Here is a 21,505-nt window from a genome sequence, read left to right on the forward strand (position 1 = left end):
TGATTTCATCAGGACAACTGTTTTCTAATGATTCCAAGGAAAAACAAGATGCCAAGGGGAAAGCAACGACCACTTCTTTCTGACATGTAACAAATACGATATCCCTGCTATGTGCCCGCATATTTTAAAAAAAATAGATACGTGTAATGATATTAGTCATTATCAATTTACGATACAATGTTAAATGTAAAAACTTTATTAAGATTGAAAGTATGGATGTAGATAAACATGATTGAGAGGGAGGTATGAAAAGCTCTTTTTCTCCTATTAAGGAAGGAAAACAAGCAAAGAGGGAAGATGAATATCTGTGAATGAGTTGGATTTTTGTGTGATTTTTTATTTTCCTTCCCCAAGCAAGAAATTGTGAGTTATATCTGTATATCATACACATGCTAAGTATATAAATACGGACTTGTACATATTATTCTATTTTGACTGGTATCTGCTAACCATTGGAGAATTTATTCTGAAATTCAATCCAAATTGGGCTATTGTCAAAAACTTTTTGATTAAATTTGAATTTTCATAGTGGAAAAAACTAAATCCTATATTTCCCTTAAATTCCTTAACATCCTTTATGAAATTATCACCCACCGCGAACCATTACTTTCCACCAGATATATAATTTCAAAAGTATTTTTTTTAATCCGCATTTCAAAAGTAATTTGTCTTCGAATTTCTTGATGGGCAATACTTGAAAACCTTTATTTAAACACACAAAACCCGTGTAGCCATAAACAAAAAAGAAAAAATCTAGTCATCACAAAATTACTTTACATACTAAATTCATAACAAGCGTAATAAAAAGGCATGTTTGACTACCGAGTATAGGAGGATGTCGATGGATTAGGGTCGAATAATTTGCCAATTTAGTTCCTTAGATAAGCTATTACAACTAGGGTTGGCAATGGGGTGGGTAGGGGTGGATACCACTATCCTCGTCCCCGATCCCCGAACCCAAATCCATCCCCATCCCCTCCCCAATCTCCACCGGGAAATTATTTTTACCTTCCATCCCCACCCCAAATGGGGAATGGAAATCCCCGTGGAGAATCGGGGATCCAACTGGAAGCACAGACAAAACCTGTGTTCTTAATCCTGTATCCCTCCAGCAAGACGCCAAGAACAAACAACACACGCAGAGCTTTTTAAAGCTTCAGTTTCTCAGTCTCTCAACACGACGCTATTTCATGAGTTTCCAACGTGAACAATATTTATCTGACTAGAACTATCGATTTGAGCTCTTCTTTCTACTAATTTTCTATCTGTGGTGAGTGAATTCAATTACTTCTATGTTAACTGACAATGAGCATTAGTTTCTTTCTTTCTTCCTCACTTATGTATATATAGTACTCCTATATAACTTTCATTTATGTATATAACTTATTTATATAAACGGGGTGAGAATGGGGCAGGGACAGACTCATACCCATCCCCTATCCATTCCCCTTTTTTTTTTTTAAAACCATCCCCATCCCCATCCCCTACCCGATCTCCAAAAAATGCCCGAATCTCCAACCCATTTGGGGCGGGACGGGGCGGCTGGGACTGCCATCCCTAATTATAACCTTGGAATAATATTATCAAATCTGGTTTTTAGAATTCTCTCTTCATTCACGATCAAAAATTATTATCCACGTTTATATCCAATTCAAACCGAATATATACCACTGCTACTTCAATACTCCATATACAATCACATCTATCATCTCGTGGACCCGCATGCATGAATTCAGGCCCGGAAAAAAAAAAAAAACCTTTTTATTAGTGAATAAAATTAGATTACATGCCCAAGCCGAAAGCTAGTAAAAAAAGTTACATCCAACAAGCCCCCGCATGAATTGGGATTTATCTACAAACATGGAGTCATAAGCACATGCCTTAGGATGAGACCCCTAATTCTCCTTCCAATCCCCCTTCAAATTCCTTGTTCATTTCCTGGGAAATAGGGATTATATCAATTGTAGCGCTGAAACAGTCAGGACTCATTGTTCTCTTCAGATAAATTAAAGACGGATGATTTTGCCTCGAATAGCATAATGACGACATTATAATGAATGAAGGAGGAACTCGCAAAAGAAATGAAAACAAAAGGGAAGGAAATGGACAAGTTAGCAACCCGTGTTCTAAAACTCGTTACTCGGTACTCGCGCGGCCAGCCACCTTGGAGCAAGTACTCAGCATTAGTCGGCCAGTACTCGGTGAGTAATGCCCATCGAGTAGGGAATTAGTTCCCTCGGCCAGGCACCTTGGAGCGATTACTCTCGCCGAATACTCGGCGAGGAATACCGAGTTTTAGAACACTGAATTAGCAACAACTACAAGATAAATGGTTTTATACAAACTACCAATTGGCCGCGGGGGGTGGGGATTGGGGAAATTGAAGATTGTAAGAAAAAATAAAAGTTTAATTTAACAGTTTTAAAAACTTCTGAGACCTTGTTAATATAATCACCGTGCGATGCAGAGAGGGGAAAAAAAGACAATCCGTGTGAGTAATTGATTATTGTTCTGTGTAATCCTCAGTCCAATAGTCTTACTAATAACAACATAAACTCATTTCACAAGGGGAGAGAAGATGCTTTCTAAAGTTCCCCCTGGTAACCTTACAAAGGGGTGTTTGCAATAGCTCTTGGGGAGGTTACTTTTGTGTAACGCATGAGAAGTAGTGACATGCTAGTTAACAGCTTCTACTTCTGAGCAAGGAAAAAACAACCAAACCGCTTAAAAAATGATTCTGAAAAGCATCAGTGTCAGTGCGTTTGGATTTTGATTTCTAGAATCAAGTTTGTAGAATCTAAGGGCGTGTTTGATTGCAGGTTTCGTTTTGAGGGGATTGGTAATGAGATGGGATTAGAATAGGGATTGGTATGGAGAAGGGATTAGTAATGAGGTGGGATTAGTTATTTGCATGTTTGTTTAGCATCGAATTGAACGATAGGATTGTTATTTAACGTGTTTGTTTTACATGGGATAGGATTGGATTGAAAATGCTATTTCCATTTTTACCCTTTGTGCAAAATAAATAAAAAATGGTTAATGTGAAATGATGCAAGCCAGCTGCACTCCATTTCCTCCGTTAAAAAAAGAAACAAAAGACCTGCCCATTCCCAAACCCACCATTTCCACCGTCCCTTCTTTCTCTCTCTGCCATACTCCGTCCAACCACTACCAATCCCACATCTTCCCTCCCCATCTCAGCCACCTCCGAATCAGAAGCAAATCGACATCTCCCCTCCCCATCTCACCCTCCTCCGAATCAGAAGCATGGAAGAAGATGGCAAAATATCAAAAATTAGAGGCGGTGGCGGCTTGTACGACCATGGTCGTCGCGATTCTCTACTCTCCGACGAGATTCTGTACTCCCCGTTCTCTCCGTCGTCTTCTCCGCTCTCATCCTTCCCGTGAGTCCACCCCTTCCCTAGTACGGAGTACTTGGGTTTTTTTAGGATTCGAAATAATCCGTTTGTAATTTTTGATCAAAATTGAAAAATACTCCCGTTGGTAAATTGGTAGTGCATGATTTGTGAGATATTCCAGTTGATAAAATTAGTGAACTGAAGTTTTTTCTTATTGTCTCAACGATGTGCACACGCCTGAGATCGTCATCATTCTCTACTTCTCGATCATTGTCGTTGTTCTGTGCTTGCTAAACAGATATCTGGAGGAGCAAACGAGGGTAATATTGTCAATATATTTAAAAAGGAAGGGTATATCAATCTGTCCATCACCAATCTCATGGGATAGGATTAGTAATAACACCCCCCCCCCCCCCCCCCCCCCCCCTTGGGTTGGGTAATCCGGTCCATTTGTGGGATTGAGAATCCCATGGGACTGCTAATCCATCCTGTAAAAATCAAACCAAACATGTTTCTTCAACTCCAGACCACCTTATTAATCCTATCCCAAACCCTCATCTGGCTATCAAACATGCCCTAAAGTTATTGGCATACTAACTAATTTATGCAATTGTATGGGAAGCAAATCATTTCCACCTAAAATTGCATGATCATATCAATAAAGAGGTTTTATTTGCAGCTCCAGCTTACAGCATGATCAGAGTGGTAGTAATGCACATTCACCTAACAAGCACATTTGTAACTCGAATTTATGATTAACTCGAATTTATGGTGAACTGTGCACAAAACACCAACATTATGAACGAAATGCCTTGACACACCCTGTAAACTCCATTTATCCTAGAAATAAAAGATAAAAGACACGTGTTTTCTAATATATATGCTCTAAAAACTAAACTAAGTTCCTTTCTTTTTCTTGAACAATTTCAAACAAGATGAAGCTTCATAGGCCTAGATATTGGAATTTCCAACCTCAGTTTTACATTTGAATAGTACTTTTTTCATTTTATCTTCAACTTGCAAAAAGTTCTTGTATTTTGCCACATTCATTTGCAGTCATACACCATTTCAATCAACTAACCTAGTGATGGTAAAAAAGGTAATACAACATATCTACTTATACAACCTGTAATGCCCCAAGCAGACCACTGGCCTAGTACTTTGATTTTGATCCACATGCCACATCACATGGCCCAAAAGCTTAAATCCAAGATACAAGTAGTAGCCCACAAGGTTTGTTATATGCCTAAGATCATCCATGTAGACTTCCGATGTGGGACGAGGTGTTACAATCTCCCCAACTTTATAGCCTTGCGCTCTCGCGAGGGGTTGAGCACTATAATCACCAATACAAATCAAACCAACAACCAAATCAAATCAAACTCCAAGGTCCACATGGTCGTGTACATGGATTGCTCTGATACCACCTATGACGCCCCAAGCAGACCACTGGCATAGTACCTTGATTTTGATCCACAAACCACACCACATGGCCCAAAAGCTGAAGCCCAAGGTACTAATAGTAGCCCACAAAGTTTGTTATATGCCCAAGATCATCCATGTAGACTTCCGATGTGGGACGGGGAGTTACAGTTAGCTTGACGGGTACGGGTTGGCTCTCACCCATCTGAGGAGCAAGAAAACATACCGTAGGACCCATTGATGCTGTTTGACAAAGACACGGCTCCAATAAACCATCTCTGCGGAGAACTTTTGCCCCGCATCCTGGAGTGTCTACTGATCCTACAGCCTCTTCATCAACCACAACTGCATTAATAGTGTCATTTCCTGACTTAGCATCTGGAACCTGTGCAAAAACTAATGCATCTATCAGACACTTAAATTTCATTACAACCTAAATCTGCACGTGTTTAGAAGTTGTCATTTATGAGGATTTGTTGGTAATACGAGGATCCACAAGTAAAGAAATGAGACACTGAAGATGATAAGGTTCAGATCCTGCAGATCATCCAACAGTTAGCCTGTCACCATTGCTAGCAAGAACAAATTTTGTTTCATTTCCCAAGAAATGGGCAAAACATTTCGGTTTCAAAGCAACCGAAAGGAACAACTCTAGAAATGCGGAATACCAATGTTTCCATCAAAACACTAAGAAACGCACCAAAGCAATCCTGAAACATTAGTACCTATTATGAATATCCAACTTGAACATTGTTTTATGTGCCAAAAATTTTCCCTTGCATACATTTATGAAATGATTGCTGAACTGTTCAGAAACATTTTCTAGCTAACCGAAACAACCTGCCAAAACAAAATTATGATCTATGGTAGTTAGTGTGAAGCTAAGTCCCACATTGCCCGAGTACCAAACTAATATGAAGTACATAAGCATGAGAGAACCCTCACTTTAATAGCTAGCTTTTGGGGTTGAGTTCTACCCGAGACCGTGTAACAGTTAGCTTGCCCACATGAAAGTGAAAGACGGAGAACCATCACATCACCAGGATTACAAGGTAAAAGTAATAAGGTTAGACTGGAAAACAGTGTTCAAGCTCCTTTGGAGGCTTGAACCCCAATCACTGAATCGCAACCAACATCCTAAATAGAAACTCTCTGGTAATTCTAAAATCTGAGGGATGAGGGTAAAGATGAATTCAACATTTTTTTAAACGCAATATTATGATTCCTCCCCAAACTTGCTATGATTTAGCATAATTGGGAATCAAGGAACTCAAGGTAATTGCAACGACTGCTGACAAGCTCGACCTGAAAAACGAAAAACCTGCATTCATATCATGACAATCAAGTTGGACCCCATAATATACCTGAAACATGGCTTCTGTAAGTATATTTTCTAATATGGCTCTCAAGCCCCGGGCACCAGTGTTCTTTGCCATTGCTTTCTTTGCAATCAATCTAAGTGCATTCTCTGTAAAATGTAGGTTTACCTGCAATATTCAGTAATTAACCAAAAAGTGGCTTTCATCATCTTCAATGAACATTAGATCAAGGAGCAAAAAAGGATTGAGTTTATGGGTAGAGAGGATCAAGAGGTTACACTGTTCATGCTGAACATTTTCTTGTACTGTTTTGCAAGAGCATTTTTGGGTTCTGTGAGGACCTGTGTAAATAGTACAATACTTAAGAAAAAAATCAGAAAAACACAATTGTCTACTAGAATTAAAAGTTCTGCAGCCAATAGTACAGCGTCTATCAACATTGCATGACCCCATCAATCAGTCAAGACATGCTGAAGGCCCCCTCCAGTCCACATCAACAATAGCAGCAAGAAGAATGATATGATGAAATGAAACCACAAACATACCTCAACAAGTTGGTCTTCATTTAGAGCAGATAAACTCACTAAAACAGGAAAACGCCCAACAAATTCAGGTATCAGGCCATATGCAACTAGATCACCACTTTCCACCTAGAATTACAAAAGCAACGATAGGCAACTTGGATTAGAAATTTACAATTAAAAATTGAGAAGAGGAAAATATAAAAGTGAGAAATCAAACAAATGCAAATTTATGAGTGACAGAAAAAAAAACTGGAGAGGGTTTTGGTTCTTACAGATTCTAATAATGATGATGTCACTACAGCATTAGTTAGTCCCCCAATTCTCATATTTGTACGGACTGGCGCTCCGAAGCCAATGGAAGAATCTTGTCGTCTAGGCCAAAACGAGATGAAAAGCTTAAACATTTCAAACCTTCATCACAACTAGGGTTAATATAATTGACTCAAACATTGAGTAATTTATGGGAAGAAGCAAAATTGACAAAAGGTATCACCTTTCTGAAATTGTTTTTTCTAAGTCCACAAAGGCTCCACCACATATAAAAAGTATATCCTTGGTATCTATCTGTCAACCATAATAAACAAATAAGAAGGAGATATCAAAAAGAAACACCCAACACAAAAAAGGTAATGAACTTCATAAGATTATAGAGACAGTCGTCATAAATTTTTATTTCCCAGCGCAAGTCCTATGATACACGGATCCTCATATTTTTGGGCGAAGTACCTGTGTTGACACGACACGACAAGGGTGCGGGATCCGCATGGGATTTGTCGAAAAATAATCGGACATGTTGGAACAATAAGAGTCATCGTCGAAGAAGGATGGAGTACGAATGTACCTGCTTTGGAAGAAGAGAGAAGTAGATCTGGCTTATGGTCGGAGGAGAAGATCGTCGGAGCAGATCATCGCCGTCGAAGGAGAGAGAGAGAGAGAGAGAGAGAGAGAGAGAGAGAGAGAGAGAGACCTGGACGTCGAAGAGCTGCTGCTAGGGTTGGGCTGCTGCTGCGTATAGATATATGTTTTAGGGTTCTGTAATTTTGTTACTATGTAGTGACTCTTTCTTTGTTTGGGTTAGGCCTGAGTGGGCTGGCTCAACTAAGACTTGTATTTCTCACATAGTTGGCCATAAGACATCTCATTTATTAATGGACCATAAAAACATGGGTTTACCCTAGGGCTGCTCAAAAAATCCGGTGAACCGCGAAACCGGTCCGGACCGAACCGATCCGTACCTTTTGGATTTTGTCCGTGGATTAATGGTCCGGACACAGATTGAAAAATTAGAAAACCGTGACTCGCTATTCGGTCCACGGATTTTCATTACGAAACCGTGGATTAATCGAACCGGACCGTGAGATATTTATTTTATATAAATAATATATATATATATATACACACACACAAATATATGTGTGTATTTATATAATTAATTAATAGTTAGGAATATATGTTAAAACTTTTTTTCACCAATTTTAGTATTTTAATGTTAAACTGTTGCCGGTTGCCGTGCATTGCATTTGGATGGAAGATACAATTCCCCCTCTTTGGTGTTATAGTTGTTCCCCTTTGATGTTATTTCTTTTATTTGGTTTTATGTTATGTACTATAATGATACAATCTATTAGTGTTTAGATTCTTTTGAATCTGATTTCTGAAGTAGGCCTTTGATAGTTTATGTAACAAATACTTTTTGGTGGTATTAAACTTAATTCTGAGTGTAACCTTCTTTCATTTTAGTGTGTGATATTTGCTTGAGCTTTATTTTTGCTATAATCCGTGGACAAAACCGTAACCGATCCGCGAGTCACGGATTGGATTGAAACCGGACTGTAAAACTTTTGGCCCGGACTCGGATTTCATTTTGTAAAAACCGTGACTAACGGTTCGGTCCTCGGATTCCTAGAAATCCGAACCGGACAGGACCGCGAGCAGCCCTAGTTTACCCTTTATTATTTAGTACATCTTTTTTGTATTTGTTGGAATGAATAAAATTTCAAATTAAATGATTATATTTTGGAAAATAATTTTATATATTTCAATAAATAATATAAAAAATTCTATATATATAAATATTTAGCGGATCCCCACACCCGTGTCCAAATTCGGATACATATCCCCAAATCCTCTATTTTCAGTTTGAGGTGTTTGACCCTTAGATATGTACCCGCACCCAATTCTCGTACCCGTGTCCGTGTATCACAGAGCTTAACTACTAATAGATATCAGTGTTGTTACAACTCAGATATAAGAGTGGTTAAAAAATGAAAAACCAGGTTGCAAGGTGCCTCCAGAGAAACATTGGAATGAAAGATCATAAGGTTGACACGAAAACAATGCACTTCATGATTTGTTTAAGCCTCAAGAGAGAAATTTTTCGACATGCCCAGTCTAGTCTGGATAAAGACAAATCCCTAAGCATTTTTCTCCCAAAGAAATAACAGAAAGGTATCGAGGTACTCTAGGATTGAATATCAAACCAAAATTAAATAAATGAAAACAATAAAAACTTGTACCAAAGTCATTATGTAAACCAGTCACATGCTCACGAAAAGCAATTTCCAGAAGCAATATTGTAATAAACTTTTCCTGTCTAACCATTTCTCCATCAACTTCAAATTAATCTTTACAACAAAGAGAGAACGGGGCATTGTTAATCCAAGTTTTTTAGTTGAAATGACAGAGAGGGTCACCGCGTCAATTTAAATGTGATATTTGTATCATGTGTTCCCCAGGTCGTCGTCATTTTTTCAATTTATGCTATATATTTTGATGTTGGATGTAATTGTATTTTGATCATGCAGCGGGTAAGTTGGTGGATACGGAATATCTTGGAGAGGGTACTCATCTCTTCAAGATGGAAGAGGAGCAGGGTTAGATCTTGGGAAGTATCCTGGATAGTCTAGGGCTGTCCACGGTCCGGATTGGATCGGATTCCTATGAATCCAATCCAATCATAATCCGTATCTCACGGTTTTTAGAAAATGCAATCCAATTCGAATCCGTGTCCGGACCATTAATCCACGGACATCCAAAAGGCACGGATCGGTTCGGTCCAGAGCGATTTCACGGTTATCAGTTTTTCTTGGACAGCCCTACTGGATACGGATCCTGTTTTAAGACTCCTATTGCTTCAGTAGAGTTCTTAATGCCCAAAATACTTCTGGGAAGACTTTTGACATACAGGAGTGAAAATGATGGTTTCCTGTTTGCACTTTGCTATTAGCTTCCTGTAAGATACTTACATTCACCCCTCTTGTCCCTGCCAACCAGAACTTAAAAAACAAGATTCTCATAAACTGGAACTGTGCCCAGTGAATTTCTAAACAAGTAAACCACAAGACTACCCAATAATAAAAAATAAAAATAAATAAAAAGCTTGTGGAAAGCCTTTGATCAGTATCTTACATGGCACGCAATAAATGTTCAAAGTAAAAAAGAAACTGACATAAATAAGAATCAAATAGTCTCAGCAAACTGATGAGCACAAAACAAAGATAACCAACAAAATGAGCTATAAATTGGAGGGAATGATGAGAATTCAATGATCCATGTAACTCCAGAAATATAATATGAGTCCGATGTAATATGAAATGATTCAACTTTAATGATTTGTTTTTGACAATATACGTAAGCTTTCAAAGATAAGACTAGGATAAAAGTACAATATAGGCCATATAGCTATTATACCTGAATGCTATCACCACGAGGATGCTTTCGAGCTCTATTATCAGGAACGTTCACAATCTGACCAAGGAGCACATTTGGTGTGCGATACAAACAAGAGGATGATGAGTAAAGCTTCACAAGGAAATGCTTGAGCTTTGAAGAAACATACATGCATCTATAGATCAAGCAGAAATACAGCATAACTCAACATAAGTAACATTAGAGGATTACAAAGACAGATCCAAATCCACAGTGAAGCACTCACAGTTCCTTCCAGCATTTTCAGCAATGCCTGTTGAACACCCTCTCCTGATACATCTCTCCCCGTGTTTAAGCTCTCAGCCTGAGTAAAGTAGAACTTCAGTAATGGTAAATAAGGGTGGATAAAAATAAACTGAAATAGTTGCAGGACCTTTTTAGTTATCTTATCAACTTCATCAATGTACACAATGCCTTGCTGAGCTGCTTCCACATCGAAATCAGCAACCTAAAGGCCAACAAGGAAAAACAATTAATATTACATCGCTTCAAAACACAACCACAAAGATGTGAGCACAAAGTTGTAAACAATCAAGCAAGTGAGAAAAAGACAAACAATTGCATTTGCATGTGATAGTTAGAGCACTGACTATCAAATGCCAGATAGTTTCTGTTGAAAGAGTAGCCTACTGAAATTTTGCACATCTGGATACCAGTAAATTGAGTATATGTTAGTACACCATTTGTGAGTCCCATAGCAAATGCCTTCATTTCTTTTTTGGAGGGCTGGGGGGTTCTAGCAGTGCCCGCATTGTGAATGCTCTAAAATTTTGTGCTCGGACAATTGATAATTATGCATATATTATGAAGACAGTAAGTCCATAAATAATTAATGATCAGCCAACAAAATATAGTACCATCCAGATTTTCATCCCTTCAGGACCAAAGACAATGAAACCATTTTTTAAGTCATTGCAATTCTGCAGTTCAGCCATTATATTCTCGGGTCAGTTATTAGTCACGTTCACATAACATTCAGAGAACCAGATTCAGTGGGTACAAACCATTCCTGAAAATAAAAAACGTTTCTGTGAATACAGTGGAACAAAGGATCATACCAAAAGTAGTTTGTGCAATATTGATTCCACATCTTCTCCAACATAACCTGCCTGGAAAAGGAGACACAAATGGTGATCCGAGAGAGTGTCAGTTTCATGCAACAAAAGGATGGAAAACTAAAACTGGTTTAGATTGACAGACATAGAAGACAATAACCTGCAATGAAAATGCAGTAATGTTGCAAAATCCAATCAGCCAGAACCATAGTAATATGATTTATTTTTTTATCATAATCATAGTAATATGATTTGATACATACATTATCATAGAGACAGCCTAAAGCTCATGACTCCATTCCCACTGTACTTCTGACTTTTTAAGTATGGGTACAGCCATCCATTCACCATGTGGCCACCACATACTTGAACAGCACCACCGTTTGACATGTAGACTACCAATTGCCCATTCACGCCAATACAAAAACACTAGGGCCAATTCATTACTTGGCATGCACAAGGGCACAACATAAAAACTATGTTACACAAACACGGGTACATGAATCGAATACGGGTGTATATCTAAGGTCGGACACCTCAAGCTTGAAAATAGAGGATTTGTGGATATATTTCCAAATTTGGAGATGGATACGGGGATACGCCACGTCGCCACCTAACTTTCAAAATATTTTTAATGTAATTATATATCTAAAAGATTTTCATGTGCCCAAACAAAAATCGAGACCTGTTCCCTTTTAATATTTTAAAAGGAAAGGTGGCTAAATGAATAATGGATGGATGAACTCTATAAAAACAAAGTAGGCCCAGATCTGTATCTTAATCTATTGAAGAGCCCAAGTAAGCCCGTCACTTTTTCAGTTGAATAAAGAAGCCCAAGTAGCAAATACAAACCTACCACTTCTATTTAGTAAAGAAGCACAATAAATAAAAGAAGCCCAACGTCATTAATAAACCCCAGATTTATTCTCTTCTCCCTCTCATCGCTAGCAGCAACTGCTGCTCGATCTGCTCTTCTTCTTCTCTTTTGGCGACAGTGATCTTATTACACTTTCAAACAATTGTATCGATGGTCTTCATTGTACATGACCAAACCATTGTAGATTGTGCTCTCTCAACTTATTTTCAGTCAGAACTACTCTTGCCGTAACACAATGGTATCATTTAGAATTCTCTCTTTCCTGGTACTCCACACATCTATCAAAACAACCTCATCTAAGCTATATCTCTTCACTAATGTATTATTTCTAGCCACTTAACAAGTTATCCAGTAAAGCATCTCTAATCTTAAAGTTGTTAAAAAATGGTTCCATCATACATCACATAACTAGGGTTGGAAAATAGTTTAGCCAAGTATTAGAACTGTGCAGCTCGGTTTGGTTGAACTTGGAATCATCTGAAAATCTACGATCAACACCCCCACTCAACCTTTGTTTCCCTTCTTTCTTTCTTTTTTTTTTTTCTTTCCAAAAACCTCTTCGTCAACATTGTACTGTGTGCATATTCAATTCCCCACCTGTAGAGGGGTTTTCCCCGAGCTAGGAAAAGCATGCCCGACCATGTGCGGTACACGTGAGAATGTTCATGACACCACCTAAAGGTGTTCCGCAGAGGATAAACCCCAACCACATACGTGACAAGTGGCAGATCGGGAGCACCACGTGAGGATGCAGATTGCAGAAGGAATAAGACTCATGGCAACACGACAATACCACGTAAGGGTGCAGATGGCCGAGCAGAATAACTGATCGGCGATAACATGTGGCGTTGCTCGGCACGATAGCCGAGCTGAGGATACAATTACGAGGATGTTAGACCAAGTGTAGCCAACCTATGATATATAAGTCAGTAAGGCTATTATGGAATATTCTAGAGTAAATGTCCTATGAGATAGGAAAGGATCCCACAAATAAGGGAAAGGATCATACTGCCAAAGAAAGGCAAGCATAGAGTTACTATATGGAACAAGTCCATATATAGAGAGGCTCCTAACGAGGCAGGGTTTCCTAAACGAATAAGGATGCTGAGAGGACAAGCATAGCTAAACCTATAAATACGAGGTAAAACCTAAGGAAAAAGGTATGCAATACATTGCAGTCTAGCCGTCTCTTTACTTACGTGATATAGGGTTTTCTGTTAGTATGAGGACTAACTTAGGCATTGGAGGGCCTTTGCCGACGAGAGGCAAAGGTGCGCTCACCATGTCTGTCTTGCAGGTTTTAGGGTTCCGACGACAAGTCACGTGCAGATTGATCTCAAGGGGCGTATCTCAACATTAAGAGGATTTCTCCCCTTACACCACCAACCGTACAAAGAACAACACAAGTCAAATATTCGAAGTGATCATTTAAGCATGTAATCAAATTTCATCGATAATCAGTCACTAAATTACCACATTGAAAATTTTGATTTTAATACTAATGTCTGTCAATTGTGAATTCAGTTTTCCTCATCAATTCGATTTTGCAATGAATTTATTCTTGGGAAATCGAATTTCAAGGCCTTCAATCGTTTAATCAGTCTCTACCTCTAGTTACACACTTAGCTTTAATTCTATGAAGCACTGACACTCCTAGAGGCCGGTGACTTAGCTTTAAAAACGTATGTGACACACCACGTGGCGTGTTCATTAAATATAATTAAACCTTTTAGGGGAACATGGGAGGGACACAGCGGGGACACGTAAATATGCATTTTTTACAATTTTGACGGATAAATGTGTATTACTTCAAATATTTTGGGTTAAAAGCGTAAGATGATGTGTATATGATGCATATATGATGTTTGTTTATATATATTGATGCTTCATACTTCTACATATAAATAACTAAGTTTCCACCTGTATAAAATAAATAATAATATTCATTTATTTAATTATTTTTGTCGTGTCTGTGTCCCCATTTTTTTGTAGAAATCCCATGTTTGTGTCCATACCTGCCCATATGGGCTCGTGCTTTCTTAATCATGGATGCATTTTAATCATCCTGGTAAAGAACAACAGATAAAATTCGACCCCGATAAAGTTAGAAATAAAAATAACAGACTGTTGGACCTATACATATATTCTAGATTTTGTTGTACTCGTCACTTTTCGCCTTGAAAGATGTGGAGCAACCTTTTCTTTAAAATAAATAAACCATTACTACACCTCCCCTACCTCTCCAAAGATATGTAAGGGGGAAAAAGTGATTTCTCTATACTAAGTCAGCACAAAGTTAAGCACGTAAAAACTTGTATGTATTACCTGAAGAAAAGTCAAGTCAATATAGAAATAATTCTCTCAAAAAAAGAAAAGAAACAAACATCATCCAATTGCATAAAAGCTATGAATCCTGATTTATGCCCTTTCTTTTATCTCTTTTGGTATGAATCATAAACAAATAAAAAAATTCAAGTGTAAATCTTTCAAACCTGCCTGTGTTAATGATGTCGCATCTGCAATCACAAAAGGCACATTCACTATGCGAGCTAACGTTTTTGCAAGTAATGTCTTCCCTGTCCTCAAAGTCAAGGTTAAACTACATGAGTCAAACTGCCTTCCGTACACAGAGATGGGTCTCATGGTCTACATAATAATGAAAAGTTTATAACTATCCTATTAAGTGAAAGAAGGATATTTTTTGCACTACAAAGTACAAACAACAAAGTATAATCCAGAATTAAATAATAATACCTGAACCGGTCGGACCCATCAGTAACACATTGCTTTTCTCTAGTTCAACAGAATCGCTACCATCATCATTAACTCTACCCACGTCTGATGTTACACCACCAGATCTGGCATTGAAACAGTTATGCTAAACACTCGTGAACGCCTTAGCATTACGGAGAGAATAAAAATCAACTCTGTCAGTACAAGCCACAAAACAAATTTGTAAAGTTACACTTTTTCTTCATCTATATTTATATGTCCGTTTCTTGTATGGTAACACCTAATATGATAAGACAACAAGTCTAGAACCACAAACAAAACACACTACTGGTGTAGTGTGTGTGAGCCCCACACATTTATGTGTGTGTTTGTGCATTTTGTTGGTGGTTCTAGACTTTTTGCACCTAAGAAGCACGTGTACGGGTACTCTACAATACGGGTACGGCAGTATGAAGAAACCTAAAAAATGTAAGTTACAGGTACGGCTGGGCTACGGCTATACCAAATGTATTTTTATAATATAGAGCATTGCATTGCGCGTAATAAAGACTGTATAAATCAAATAAAGAAATTGCAAAATGACTTGGGCTATGAAGAATCCAACACCAATTAAATGTTTAAAGACAATTTTAAGGCGCAAATCAAAGTTTAATGTCATTATACTAGAGAACCTATGCACCGAATCTTTATTCTAGAATCAAGCTAAGCACAGAAATATGAAATCTTATCAAGTTAGCTTCTTCTCTGTATTGGGTAAGGCTTGATACATATTGGGGTACAGAAAAAATCATATGGAAAAATCTTGGTACGTGTTTTGCGTACCTGGAACATATATAGAAGTACAATGTCAAGTACCGGTACCCAGTACGTCAGGGGTACAAGTACAGCAGGGTTTTAGAAGGACCCATGCTTCATAGGGTATCACACATAGGTATTATAATTATCGTGCATATTTCATTTCAATGTGTGGTACCACATCATGCATCAATAGGATATCGTTGAATAAACTATGATTGATGAAATACATTTGAAAGTGTCAAACTACTGGACGAAAGATCAAATTACACTGAACCACAATGGATTTAATCCAACAAGGGTATGTAGAGCATTTGTTATAGGTATATACCTCATATTAAATAAAGGTTTTTTTCTATGTATCATATGCCTTTAAACGTAAGTTTTACGATTACTTCACTTAACAAGGGCAAAGCACATCACAGTAGAGCTGCATATTTTTAACCATTGCTATAGAAGCATATATTTACTTCTAAATTCCACCTTAAAATACCCATGAGGTGACTGTTCTGTTTTTTCCTTCTATTCGCATAACACTTCACAAGAAAGGGGAGACAATAAAACCAGCATATGCTTTTACCAACTTAGAAAAAGTTTAGCTGGTCGGATTTTAGAAAGGGAACATACAAGGAATAGGCTGTAATTGAGAAACATTTCAAAGCCTATGGATATACTGCTGAGATCATAATCCATATACCCGAAAGTACCTTTAAGATACTGACCGTATAGTGCACTTAACCTTAGAGTACCCCTACAACAATAGTCTGATGAATCCCCAAGAAAAAACCAAAAACTAGTTACGTTAGATTCTCCTCCAAAGGGCAAGTGATGACTTGAAGCATAAGCACGCATGCCATCAAATCGTACATCTACAAGAATGCGCCGAATCAAGTCAATGACAATGAAATTATAACTCACTCTTTGCACAAGGAAGCATGAGAAATCCTTTTGAAGTGATTGTAGACAGCCACAGCAAGCACCTGTCATGTGGAGCAAAGAATTTCAATCGCAAGCCACGGTATTGGAATTTGGAGATATTTCTAATTTACATAAAATGGTACACTGCATTTCTAGAATTCTTCCTGCCTCTCTTTTACGTGAGTATTCCTTAAAGAATATGACATGACTTCAATTATTTTCATATTACACAAGACCTTCAATTCTAACAATTTAATAATTTTGATAATGCTTCTTTACGAAAGATCATTTGTTAAGAGGTAACTTCTTTTTTCCTTTGTTGTACACTTGTACTTACATTGGCCACCCCAACGCCTAATTCTTGGCTTCATCCCTGACCGTGCGATTTCATACAGTAAACACTCAAAAGTAAATTGTTGTGAACTCTCTCTTTCAAAAGCTCCTTGATATTTGCATCCAAAATTACTATTTCAATGCAAATGTATTTCAGCAAAAAACAAAATGTTATTACGAACATACAAATTGAAGAATCATATAATGAAATTAAAGCAGTGAACCATTTGTCATTTCCTTCTCATATTTCCAAGGCACTCCACCATTTGCTCCTTTGAGTTAAGTAAGAATCCTTCTCCAATGGTGTACTATGAGTTGCTATAGCTATACTACAGCGAGTTCCTATTTTCTGCTCCATTTATGAGATAAAACACGCTATATTTAGCTATAACTTTTGCCAAATACCGCACAAGTTTGGAAAAAAGTTAAGTTACTATTAAAATTTAGCAAGCCCATTCATTTCTACCCATTTCATGATAGGAACCACTTAAAGCAACTCTATTTTCAATTTTGTGAGAAATCTTTTCAGCATGCCCATTAGTTTTACCTCTCTCGTAATGGGACACACATACAGCAGTATTGTTAGAGAAACTATGTCCATCATTGTGCAAGGGAAAAATAGAAAGAAATAATATCTGCAGCAGAGCAACATTGCTACTAGTCAGACCTCCGGCTTTAACCAGTGGTCTATCCGCTCGGGTTGGAGTCAGCTTCACCACGGAACGCTTATACTCTAGCGAGTTACATTTTGGTATGCATGTTTTGAAACATGGTATACTAAAGCGGTAAATTTAGCTATCTAAAGCGATTATCTAAAGCGATCTCTCAAAGTTTTTTCCAAGTCAATTTATCAAGTAAAAATCTAGAGAGAGTGGAATTTTGGCAATAGAAAAAGTGGAGGAAAAAAAACGGTTATAATGCTCTTGGAAATGTGTTTTCTATGAATAATTCGGACAATAATACTCAATTTTCCTGGATTTGTCACTTGGAAGAGTAAGTTATAAATCTCTAGAAGCCTACCACTAGCATACCACAATTTAGGCATGTGGAGTACTGCGTTCCCGTTCCTCCTACCAGTAGGTTCCGCGTACCAAGTAGCATAGGTTTGAGTCCTTGGGTTGAGATCATGGGTTGGAGTTCAAGTTGATTGAATAGCAGTCGGCCCTTACTAGTAATCTACTAGTCATACTAACATTCCAACAAACAAACAAACCAAAAAAAAAAACATTGCTGCTAGTCATTAAGCTATTCCTTCTAATAATTATAGAAGTTTTTTCACCTTCTTCGCTCTTTCTTGCCCAATAACAAACTGATCAAGCCACCGGCACATCTCTTTCGGCGTAGGCAAATCCTTCCCCAACTTTCCTCCTCCCCACCCACTCCCCTCCCCAAAACCACCACCACCACCGCATTTACTCCCAACCCCACTTCCTTTCACCTCCACCACCGACTTACCCTTCCCCTCACCCCCACCATCCCCCTCCGCCCTGTCTCCTCCATGCGACCGCAACTTCTCCCAAATCCTAGCCCCAACCCTCCCACCACTCTCATCATCATAACCACCCCTCTTCACTCTCCCAATCTCAATGAAACTCCCCTGCAGCGGCTCCAACTTCACTGGCCGGAAATAGAAAGCGGTACGGCAGTTAGGGCACAGATTCAGGGCCTGGTAAAGCCCGGTCTCGCCACCGGTGATGGAGAGGGGACGGGTGGAGAAGAGGACGGTCATGAGGTTGGAGCAGCGGGGGCAGTTGACTTGGGCGGGGATTTGGTCGAAGTTTCCGTCCCATTTGTGGCGTTCTTGAAACCCTAACCCTAGGACGGGCGGGTGGCAGTGGTGGAGGGAGGGGGAGTGAGGGGCGAGGAGGAGGGGTGGGTTGAGGGAAAAGTGATGGTGGTAGTGGGAGGATGATGAGGTTAGGGATGCGAGTCTAGAGGTTATGTGAGTGAGGTTTATTCTCCTTCGGAATATAGCAGACATAGAGAGAGAGAGAGAGAGACGTTGGTGGATGAGACCTGGACTTCAGAACATGGAAGCTAGAAGCGGAGTTATAAACAAGAGCAACTGAGTCCTAGGGGTGATTCGGTCCCGTTCGGTCCGGTTTTCGCGTTTTTTGGGACCGAACCGGTTAATCGGCTTAGATTAAAATGGAAACCGGAACCAGTTGAATAATTCATCTAGATGGGAGCAAAGAGAACAGAGGCCGCCGCTCTAGTGGGGGAAATCAGGGAGAGAGAGAGAGAGAGAGAGAGAGGGAGAGGGAGGAGGGAAAGAGATTTCCACTCTGTTTTGCTGCAAGAATCCGAATTCCGTCGAAACAGCCGATTCTTTGAAGAACCCAGATCCCAAAGGCCCCGAACCAGACCTCGAATCGTGCACTAAAGGCTTTAGCGAAGAAGAAACTGTGAAGTTGGAGCTCAAGAGGCTTCACAATCGCTGCACGAAAGGTTTCTCTTCCCAATCAAAGAAGAAACTAAGGAGGACTTGGAGTCGGATGATGGGAAATCGAGAGGAGGAGAGAGAAGCAGGAAAGGGTTTTCGCTATAAAATAGTAACTCTTTTTTTTTTTTTTTCTCTATTCAATTTTTTTTTTTTTGCATTTATTAATTTTGAATCAAACTTTTATGACTTATTGATTCATCTTAATGAAAGGAATCAAAAAATTAAAAAAAATTGATTAAAACTTATAATTTTTAAAAAAAAACAAGAATAAGTAAAAAAAATTTGTCTTATTGACTTATTTTTGTCTTTATTCAAAAAATTATGAGTTTCAATCAAAATTTTTTACTTTTTCGATTCCTTTCGTCAAGACGAATCAATAAGTCATAAAAGTTTGACATAAAATAAACAAATGCAAAAATAAATAAATAAAGACAAAAAAAATAAGTCACCCTACTTTTCAATCCAAACCCACCCTAGGTCTAGATTCCATTTGGGTTTGTATGTATATATGGTGTTAACTTATAAATGTACTAACGCATACCCGTGCCTGAAGGTACAACTCGAACATTCAGCACACGCAAACAAATAATGAGCAATAAATTCAACTAACTAAAACGCATAGAACAAATTCAAACGCATAAAACTTGAGTTGAAAATATCATCAATAACACCGATGAGAATGCATACCTCGAAAAGACATCTAAAAAGAAAACATAAAACATGTTAAAGACTTAAAATCTAAAAGACTATTGATCTTTTTTGATCTTTCAGGCATCTCGATCCCAATCCTAAAAAGAATGATATGTCAACAGAAGCCCAGATAGTACACCAAGTCATATGTTTAATGGATGATATACGATAAAAGAGGAAAACTAAGTTATAATACTATGTATGTATTTGGTATGACAAAGGGAACTGCAACAGAATTTCAGTGTAAACAATATTGGTAGTGAAATCTGTTTTTTCTTGAGGGAGAAGGACATTGTCAGAAGACGTACACCTTGATAATGCCACATATAATTGCCCATGACTAAATAGAGTTGTGCGCAAATTGACCCCAACAAATTTTACTAATTGTTTTTGTTCTTGTGATTTGTTAATAGTTATAGCATATGGCAAGCAAATTGAAATTTGACGCTTTGTCATATGAAAAGAAAATTTTGAAGATGCATGACGGTGATAAATATATTCTTGGTATGAAGGTCAATTTGCCAAACTTTTTGCCCGTCATTAAAAAAAGACATGAACTTTGGTACCCTTGGTTGCAACACTTTAGCAGCGGTGGGAAGAGTATTCAAGTGAGGAGGCAGCGGCAAAAGGTAGTTGTAAGAATGATGTCCTGATTTTTTTTGTTGTGGCTCAAGTGTTTTTTCGTGTAGTTAGCTCTTTGATAAAATCCTCTCTTTTTTTCCACTAAAAATTGTTCAAGAGATTGGGAGATAGGTATATAATTTATAAGTAGAGGTAAGAGTAATGTGGTATTGATTTCTTTTTTGTTGTCCTTGTGATGAATGGAAATTTTTTTGCCAATAAAGAAGGCATGAAATTTGGTTTGATTTCCATGCTTCCCATATATAATCTAAAATCTTTGTAGCATTAATCTCAACCGTGGAAAAATATGTACCAACCCTCCCACCCATCAGAAATAAAGTATTTACTCTATTTTTGAATATCTATCCCGTTTATCAACCTCATAATACCCGTGCTATGCACGATTTCGATGATGGCAACTAACTGAAAGTCATAGAATTTCACAACAAAATAGACAGAAATAAAGTAAATTTTGATAAATTCATAAGTGTTCGATTATATTATTTGAAAGTAACTGTATTAACATCAGAACTCCTAAGAACTTTTGTAGTAAATTCTAGAGAAAAAAGAGAGAGACAAAGACAGAACTCATAAGCACTCCTAAGACACATTATGTCATTGGTAATATTTCCAAAACTCTTTAGAAAATTAGCACATTAGCAATATGTTTTTGTCTCTGAGTATAAGACAAAAGCTATAGAATAGTTA

The 21,505-nt window shown here is 38.0% G+C and overlaps 1 protein-coding gene across 4 annotated transcripts; it reads right to left on the reverse strand.

Moving 5' to 3' along the window:
• Positions 1–1,587: 1,587 nt before the first annotated feature.
• Positions 1,588–19,583, reverse strand: LOC131326273 (CLP protease regulatory subunit CLPX1, mitochondrial). 4 transcript variants are annotated; one of them, XR_009199957.1, is made up of 15 exons: positions 18,323–19,583; positions 16,711–16,772; positions 15,019–15,122; positions 14,757–14,840; positions 11,391–11,437; positions 10,706–10,780; positions 10,559–10,636; positions 10,315–10,371; positions 7,118–7,188; positions 6,897–6,996; positions 6,646–6,750; positions 6,379–6,441; positions 6,146–6,268; positions 4,520–5,166; positions 1,588–1,938 (listed from the first exon to the last, which is right to left on the reverse strand). XR_009199957.1 is itself a non-coding variant. In XM_058358996.1 (15 exons), exons 1-15 carry the CDS (start codon positions 19,022–19,024, stop codon positions 1,882–1,884), a joined length of 1,887 nt encoding a protein of 628 aa, XP_058214979.1. In that variant the 5' UTR covers positions 19,025–19,583; the 3' UTR covers positions 1,592–1,881. The 4 variants fall into 4 exon arrangements, 3 of the variants coding, with proteins under 3 accessions (XP_058214979.1, XP_058214980.1, XP_058214978.1); XM_058358996.1 differs by having other exon boundaries at positions 1,592–1,938; positions 5,008–5,166; XM_058358997.1 differs by lacking the exon at positions 1,588–1,938 and having other exon boundaries at positions 4,337–4,695; positions 5,008–5,166.
• Between the last annotated feature and the right edge of the window lie 1,922 nt (positions 19,584–21,505).

This window comes from Rhododendron vialii, chromosome 5a (genome assembly GCF_030253575.1).
Source record: "Rhododendron vialii isolate Sample 1 chromosome 5a, ASM3025357v1".
Taxonomy (NCBI): domain Eukaryota; kingdom Viridiplantae; phylum Streptophyta; class Magnoliopsida; order Ericales; family Ericaceae; genus Rhododendron; species Rhododendron vialii.

What these genes read in the sequence shown, in the direction of transcription:
- LOC131326273 (XM_058358995.1), bottom strand. Translation starts at nt 19,024, where the DNA reads ATGTCTGCTATATTCCGAAGGAGAATAAACCTCACTCACATAACCTCT. An exon ending in GGCAAGAAAGAGCGAAGAAG is followed by an intron (nt 16,773 to 18,322) that starts GTGAAAAAACTT and finishes TCCACATGACAG; the next exon opens with GTGCTTGCTGTGGCTGTCTA. An exon ending in CATCATCATTATTAGAATCT is followed by an intron (nt 6,751 to 6,896) that starts GTAAGAACCAAA and finishes TTGTAATTCTAG; the next exon opens with GTGGAAAGTGGTGATCTAGT.